The sequence below is a fragment of the Sceloporus undulatus genome, chromosome 1 (assembly GCF_019175285.1).
Source record: "Sceloporus undulatus isolate JIND9_A2432 ecotype Alabama chromosome 1, SceUnd_v1.1, whole genome shotgun sequence".
Lineage (NCBI taxonomy): Eukaryota > Metazoa > Chordata > Lepidosauria > Squamata > Phrynosomatidae > Sceloporus > Sceloporus undulatus.
The window spans coordinates 276,874,195-276,883,000 of NC_056522.1; the positions used below are offsets into that span (position 1 = coordinate 276,874,195).

At 41.2% G+C, this 8,806-nt stretch overlaps 1 protein-coding gene across 6 annotated transcripts in view; it reads right to left on the reverse strand.

The window, feature by feature from the left end:
- Positions 1 to 8,806, reverse strand: part of STK33 (serine/threonine kinase 33) — a 94,898-nt gene that overhangs the window by 39,387 nt on the left and 46,705 nt on the right. For all 6 annotated transcript variants that reach the window (XM_042447187.1, XM_042447193.1, XM_042447192.1 and 3 more), the window contains 2 exons: positions 6,086 to 6,199; positions 2,914 to 3,018 (listed from right to left, as the gene is read on the reverse strand). In XM_042447187.1, coding sequence (XP_042303121.1) covers positions 2,914 to 3,018; positions 6,086 to 6,199 — 219 coding nt within the window. The remainder of the gene's footprint in view (positions 1 to 2,913; positions 3,019 to 6,085; positions 6,200 to 8,806) is intronic.

Below are 8,806 nucleotides of genomic sequence, written 5' to 3' on the forward strand. Positions count from 1 at the left end.
ACCTTTATTTATATAGCACTGTAAATTTACACAGCACCATATAGACAACCTTTTTAGTTAGACGGTTCCCTGCCTTTAGGCTTACAATCTAAAAAGACACAACACAAACGGAGAAGGGAATGGTGGTGGGGAAGAGGATCAGGTCCATCAATTCCTCTCTCCCTGTGAGGCCTGGACCAAGGCAGATGGACTGGAGGGAGGACTCGCCTTCTAATACAAGATTAATATACATCCTGAGGCAGACAAGAGCACACACCTGGGAACGCTTCCCTAAACATTATAGTCTTTAACTCAATTTTGAAAGTGGTTAGAGAAGTAATGAGGTGCACACGTGGGGGGGAGAAGGTTCCAGGAGTGAGGGGCGGCAAGTGAGAAAGGACAAATCCAGGACGGGGCAGTGGAAATGCTAGGCTGGGACAGGAGACCTTGACTATCAGAATGGAGGGTACCAGTGGGAATGTAAGGAGAAAGAAGTTCGGGTAGATAAGGAGGGGCCAGTCCATGGAAGGCTTTGAAAGTCAGCAATGACAGCTTGTACCGAATGCGGAAGGGGAAGGGGAGCCAATGAAGGGAGGATAAGAGAGGAGAAATATGGTCAAAGTGGAGAGCAGATGCGATAATACGTGCAGCTGAATGCTAGACAGAGATTAAAGGACAGAGGTGAGAGAGAGGAAGCCCTGTCAGAAGAAGGTTACAATAATCTAGTCGTGATACCACTAGGTCATGGACCAGAGTCTTGGCAGTAGATGCTGAGAGGAATGGACGAATTTTAGCAGGGTTGTAGAGAAAAAATCTACAGGCCTAGGCAGTGGCCGGGATCTGGGGAGTAAACGACAGAGAAGAATAAAAAATGAAACCAAGACTGTGGGCTTGCTGAACCGGCAGAATAGAAGTGTCGTCAACAGAAACAGAAAAGGAGTATTGAAGGGTGGGCTTAGGTGGAAAGACAAGAAGCTCAGTCTTAGACATGTTGAGCTTCAAGTGCCGATGCTGCACCCACTGAGAGATAGCACTCAGACAAGATGGAACTTGCTGTTCAAGCCCTGGAGAAAGGTCAGGGGTGGTAAGATACAGCTGAGTATCATCAGTGTACAGATGATAGGAGAAACCAAAAGAACGGATGAGTTTACCTAGGGACAGTGTGTACAAAAGGGGACCCAAGACAGAGCCCTGGGGAACTCCAACAGATAAGGGAACAGAGGACAAAGTCTAACCACCCGTTACCACTGCAAAAGATCTATCTGACAAGTAAGATTTAAACCAGTCGAGAACAGAGTCAGAGAACCCAAGGTCAGAAAGTAAATCAACCAGGAAACAGTGATCCACCGTGTCAAAGGCCGCAGACAAGTCAAGAAGAATGAGAATAGATTAGAGGCCATTCACCTTGGCCTCCAAGAGATCGTTTGAGATCTTGGTGAGGGCCATCTCTGTAGAGTGCCATGGGCAGAAGCCAGGCTGGAAAGGGTCCAGGATGGAATTTGCTTTGAGAAACTAAAGACAGCGAGAATAAACGACCCACTCCAGAACCTTAGAAAGAAAAGGAAGAAGAGAGATAGGCTAGACAAAGAAGAGGGATCAAGAGAGGGTTCCTTCAGAATTGGGGAAACGAGAGCATGTTTGAAGTCTGAAGGGAAGGAACCCGCAGAGAGAGAGAGAGATTAAAGACATAGAGGTGCGAGGGCAGAAAAGAAGGGGCTATAGAGGTTAGAAAATGGGAGGGGATAGGATCGAGAAAACAGGTTGTAGGTTTGGAAGAGTTTAGCAGTGTAGAGAATTCATCCAGAGAAACAGGTGGAAACATAGAGAGTTTATTAGTAGAAGGTACCAGGAGACTAGTGGTAGGGGAAAAATCAGGAGGAACTAATTCCGATCGACTTTTGTGATGAAGTAGTTGGCGAAATCAGTGGGGGGAAATGAGGAGAGGACGGGGAGAGGAAGGTTTTAGTAGTGTATTTAAGCGGCAGAACAAACGCTGCGGGCGCCTCTCGTTGATGCAGATCAACAATTTATAGTAGTTCTGCTTTGCCGAAGACAGAGCGCATGAAAAAGATAAAAGGATAAATTTATAATGAAAGAAATCGGCCCACTCCCTGGACTTTTTCCAGAGACATTCAGCCGCTTCAGAGCAGGACTGGAGGAACCTGATAGTGGGAGTGAGCCAGGGCTGAGACCTAGTCATGGAGGAAGACATGCGTACAGATACAGGGGCAAAGCTGTCGAGAGTTGAAGAAAGAGTGGAATTGAATAAGGACATAGCTGAGTCAGCAGAGTCCCCATTTATCTATTTTTCACCTAGATAAATGGGAAATGGGGGGGGAGGGGAAATTAAAAGTAAAAAACAAAAACAGCCTGCTCTGGAATAAAGAGAGGGGAGAGAGGAGGGGAGAGAGAAGAGAATACTGACAGCAGACCAATACCAGAACTTCCTGTTGCACCTACTGCAGCACATTTGGGAGCTTATTTGATGGACTTTTCCCATCAATGACAAGGTATGCTCTAACAGCACTTATAGGGCTAGGCAGCAACAAGATGAAGATGGTGTCATGGAATAAGTATCACCAAAGGAGCTATTATCAAACCTCAACAGCAGTTTAAAAGCTGTGTGTGATAAAGTTCGTATCCACCTTCCATCATTGCATCTTATACAGTGCACCCTTACTTTACACAGGGGATCCGTTCCGGACTCCCCCACATAAAGCAAATACTGCCTATGCTCGTGCCCCATTTAAATTAATGGGGCTTGTGCACGCAGTGGTGCATATGCACCACAGATGCGCACTCCATTTGTCCCTATGGGATGTGCCACCCCCTTCTCCCTACATGGCTTTCAGCGTATGCTGAAAGCCATGTAAAGCACGCCTGCGTATGATGCAGGGGCACTGTATGCCCTTTAGTGAATTCATGAGCACTTACTTTTGGTGTCTCAAACACTTCCTCAAGGTGTATTATATGATCATGGTTGACTGTTTTTAAGATGCTTACTTCTCGTTCAAGTAGTTTGACAGCAGAACTCCCCGCCTTAATGAAAAAAATACATTTCTTACAAATTAGAGTATTAATGCAGCTGCATAATAACTATATAGGGGCTGTGCAGACAGCCTCCTGCTACCCCTTTTACAGCCAGACCGGGGCCATGGCCCCAATCTGGCCTTTGCAGGGGGCTTTAAGGTGCATCGTGTGGATACAGCGCCAGAGGAACACCATGATGCCATACGCTATGCAGTGCAAAGCATCACATCACCCTGGGGGCAGAGCCAGAGCATGTGTCATGTAGACACTACGCCCTGACTCTGCCCCCAACCTGGCCGAAACTGCCAGTCTGCACAGGGCCATAGTTACAGATATTTTTCAAAACACATCCTTGAAAGTCTGGTTCCATAGCTTCAACCTTAACACCACAAGAGCTCTCAATCCAGGAGCAGTGGGATTAGATACTTGTTCTTTAGTGCCTGTGCCATTCAAGCAACCTCATATAGAATGTCAGCACCACAGCACAGAACTTGCCTGGTCTTGGGAAATAATTATTCCAGAGAGCAAATTCCATTCCATTATATTCTGTAAAGCTTCCAGACTTGCTACACTCCCCTAGTATCTGCAACATTTTCAGGAAAGCTATGAAGGCATTTTCTACACTTCTATGCTCTGTGGCCACCTGCCTCTAGATACTTGTCAGCACTCATCATCTAAATCTTGTTGTTGTGTGCCTTCAAGTCAATGCCAACCTATGGGAACCCTAAGGCAAACTTATCATGGGGGTTTCTTGGTAAAATCTGTTCACAGGGTGTTTGCCATTACCTTCTTCTGAGACTGAGAGAATATGACTCATCCAAGGTCAGCTAATCGATTTTTAAGACTGGGCGGATTTGAAATCTGGTCTTCTATGGTCTTATGTACTCACTACTTGCTACTGCTATTCAGCCATCCCCTATGTCTCTTCATAAAAATGGCTAATACATCCTGGACAAATCCTCTGCAAGAAACTGGCTGTTTGGAATGAATGTTGCTTATATATTAATGCAATCCCCACCTTCTGGCCTACATAACCTAAAAGCACCAGATCCTGTCTGATACTGAAAGCTAAGCAGGATCATCTCTGGTTATTATTTGGATGGAAGACTGGTAATGAATACCAAGTGCTGTAAGCTACATCTCAGAGGAAGGAACTGGAAAATCCACCTCTTGAGTACTCCTTGCCTAAGAAAACCCTGTAAAATTTATGTTGATGGGTGACTTGAAGGCACATGTACACACACCATCATTCAGAATGTACTTCATGTCAGAATTAAATCAGGTAAATATCCTAAAGGTACCAGATCCTATCTGATCTCAGAAGCTAAGCAGGGTCAGCCCTTTGTTAGTACAGTGGGCCCTTCCCGTATGTAGGGGATCCATTTTGGACACATACACCCCACGTAAGGGAAAAAAACATATATGCTTAAGCCCCATTGAATATAATGGCCACACGCTCCATTTTGTCCCCTCAGGCTTGCCGTACGTGTATGCTCAAAGCAGTGTATGGCAAGCCTGAATATGGCACGGGCGGACTGTACATGGTTGGGAGACTGGCAATGAATACCAAGTGCTGTAGGCTATATTTCAGAGGAAGGAAAGGGCAAAATCACTTCTGAGTATTCCTTGACTAAGGAGATTAGCACACTCTTTTTAAAGCGCCTTTAAAGCGTCTTTAAATTTACAACGGGTTTTATTGCATTCCCCGTGGCCGGGCAAATGCAGCCCAGATGCAGTCAGGCTTATTCTGTGGTTTTTCAAGAAAGGGAAAATCCATGAGTCAACACATACAATCTATACCCACCCCTCTAATTGATACCTACAAGGAAAAAGTCATAATGTCAATTTTCTTTCCGGTTGACACCTCTTAATTTTTTTAACATTCTAAATAAAGATTTGCTGAAACATCAGAAAGTGGGAAAACAACTATTGTTTTATTGTAACCCGTAAAGTGAAAAAATGGGGCTAGAAGGTCTGAAATTTAGTACCCTTTCCTCTCCCTGATATTTGCAAGGTTTTACTTTGTTTTTTATCTACCAAATTCTGAGTGCCAGTGAGAAGCACTCTTAAATTCTGAACTTTTTACTGAACTTTCCTTCCCCACACTCCTTTATTCACTGCAACCTACTGTAGTCCCTTCATCCTTGCAGTGATTTTCACTCAATTTGCATCCCAAAGCCTAATGTAAACTGTCTTAACTATATTACTTCAGACACCCCTCCTACAAAATTGTCACTGCAAGTCCTCTAATTGAATCTCTTCCCTGTCCATCTCTCTAATTCTTTCTTCTTCCCCGTATTAGACTTTGCACACAATTGTCAGCAAAAACATACTATGCATATTTGTTTCTCTCCTCTTACATATATTTACAAGGCATATTAGTGTCAATGATATTTTAAACTGAGTCTCTATTATTATTTAAATGCTTTAAACAAACATTTTAATCTTTTATGTTCTTATTAATTCTTTGAAAATCCTCGAAATAGTTTTCTTTATGGATGTGTTCATTCCCAGTGATTTTCACTGATTCAAGAGTTTTAAAATCCTTTACATATACTGGAATAAAACATGTGAATATGAATTTGCATGTTGGTCAATCCGGCTGGTAACATGGCACACCAGACAATTATGTGGAATAGGAACACAGTACCTGCTTCCACTTTCTCAAATAGCCTGAATTTCCAGATCAATCTAGACTGTCTGGCAAGCAAAGGGAGAAGCTTCTTGATTCTTCTTTATTTGTTAAATTAAACTATTTTCAAGCTGGCCATTTATCCTAATGGAAAAAATTGAACTCTAATTTGAAGAACATCCTCAGTGGCAGTCTGAAACAATTGATTTCATCTAAAGCAACTACTGTTTCAAAATGGTAGCCAATATATGCTAACATTAGCATTTTCTAGTTTTCAAGGAAATAACATTGTACAGAAATACAACATAGTAATCAATACAATATCTAACTACAATAGGAGTTTTTTTGGTACCTGAATATACCATGGGAATTTAGATGCCAGGTGAAAATAAGATTATCATAGTTTATGAAAAGACTCTTAATCCATGACAAATAATTGCCTACCTTTTCCCGGTTAACTTTCTTGATCGCCCACTTTATGCCTGTTTCTTTGTGTGTTGCCTCAATCACCACACCAAAGCTGCCTTGTCCTAATTTCCTTCCGAAGGTATAAATTTGCTGCAGAAATAGATGATGATAATGATAATAAAAGAGGAAGATGAGAAGCAGGGACTCTAAAATTGGATATTATTATGGAGGAATGTTTAAAGATTTCTTAGTAGCCACATATATAAAAATCAATATGTATGAAGGCATGTAAACTTCAGTATTATGATATGTAAATTTCAATACAAATTTATTTCTGAGGGAATAAACATTGGCGTTTCTTCAAAACCTGCTACTTATAACCTCAAGTAGATATATACACAAATGATGATGTTTTAAGAAACATAAAGTACATAATCTAGAAAAGGGAAAGAAAGAGTGAATGAAAAAGAAAATAACCAAATATTCTGGAAATCTAAAGCATTCCTATCGTTTTATCCAAAGTAGTTCTCTCTCCACCTCCAGTTTAATACCTCTTTTACAGCTTGCACTTTTAGCCATATTCGTATTAATATCATTCTAATGCCACTTTACCACATTTTACTACATTTGTGTTTGTATGTTTTTTTAAATAATAGATATCATTTGAACATCTACTTTAAACTGCCATTTAAGCTACCTATCATCCACTGCTTTCTCCAGTGTACAGACTAAGTATGCTTCAGTGTCCTGTGCTTTTTAGTTCAGAAATGTTTGCCAGGCTGCTTTATATCTTTGGCTCAGGCAACATAAAACTATATGGCATGGGCCACTGTAAGATTCACCAGTGATGACATAGAAATGCAAAGAGGAAGTCCAAACAATGTTTTGTTCAAATGCAACTTTTTTATTAAAAAAAGCAAATATTATTCTGTTCAAAATCAATAAAGATCAAGTCTTATAACAGTAACAACACTGCCAAAGAGCAGAATTCCACAGTCATTTTTATGTATTTCACTCAAGAAAGTGAGCTAGCAGATATACAAATAAATATACAAACTTTCTGCCACTATCTATTGACATGGGCAAGGAAAGATTCCACCTGCTGCTCAGGTAGGGCAGTATCTGTACTGAGACTGTTTAAACCTAACTCTTCTGCCAGTTTCAATCTAATGAAAGGCTTAGCCACTTAAAGGCTTTGAGATTTTAACACAAACCACAGTTTAGTACAGTACGAGAACTTGCAGCAAAGGCAACAGGTTATCACAATTTTCAGTTTTACACAATTCATAAAAAATATACAAAACCATTATAAAAATGGATAAAATTTCTCCAGGACTGACCACAAGTATGCTGGCATTTTATCACAAAAAGAGAAAAAAGGGTTGTTCCAATTACTACACATGGGTGAGCATAATCATGATTTACATCCCTACCTTAGCAATCCCTCTTTCTTTCTTTCTCCCTCCTCAAACTACATGTATCCTGTGTCTTGAATGCCCAGCTAAGTTACTGTTGAATTAGTGCCCCTTTTCTGAGTGAACAGATAGGTTCTGTACATTTTTCTTCTTTCAAACTGCTTTTCAAAATAACTGCTTTTTCCTCCCCTGAAATTGAAGTACAACTGTGTCACAAATACACCCTAAACCCCTATTTCACTTTCTCTTTCTCCTTTCACTTCCCATTAATTAACTGTTTATCTCCCATTTTATTGTATTTTGCTGCAGTAAAACTTCATTTCTGACCTTATCTTCCAATCTTGTCTGCACTCTATGTTGATTAAACAATGCCAGTTAAACTCAATTCCCCTGCATTTTTTTTAAAAGAATGCTAATTCTGGACAAATTCTCTAAAGTAAACAATATCCTGCTCCCTAGAACAGAAGGAAAATTCTCCTAGCACACTATTTGTGCTAAATTTCTTCTATTTGTTTTCCAAGAGAGTCTATTCCTCAAAAAAAGAGAAACCTAGATGCATGATTACAGACATCAGCTCTAACTCTCCTTTCTATCCAATTCCAAGGAAGCTATTCCCTTTCCATCCAGTTCCAAGGAAGTTAATTTCTTCACTTCTCTGCTGTCAGTAATGGACTGTATGAGGGTGGACAAATTGAAACTTAACTCAGACAAGACAGACATGCTTCTGGTCAGTCACAAGGCAGATCAGGGAACAGAGATTCATCCTGTGCTGTATGGGGATACATTCCCCCTGAAATCTCAGGTTTGCAACTTGGGTGTGCGCCTGGATTCAGAACTGAGCCTGGATGCACAGCTTTTGGCTGTGGACAGGAGTGCATTTGCACAGTTAAAACTAGTGCACCAGCTGTATCCATTCCTTGAAAAGTCTGATCTGACATGCTTTGATTATGTCCTCACTGGACTACTGCAACAAACTCTACTTGGGGCTGCCTTTGGAAACTACAGTGTGCCCATGTGCCGGAAAGAGTAAGGTTGTGTGCGCCCATGGCGTGCGCCACCACAGGCACAAGCCCCATTACTTTTAATGGGACTCAAGCATACACGGAATTTCCTTTTCTCAGGGAGGTTTGGAATGGATCCCCTGCGTAAGGGAAGGGACCACTGTATTCAGAAACTTCAGCTGCAGCCAGGCTGTTAACCAGAGCTGGTTTGCCTCTATTGAAACAATCTCACTGGTATCAGTCCATTTCTGGGCATAATTCTCCATTCCAAGAGAAATAAAGTAAATAAGATAGATAGATAGATAGATAGATAGATAGATAGATAGATAGATAGATAGATA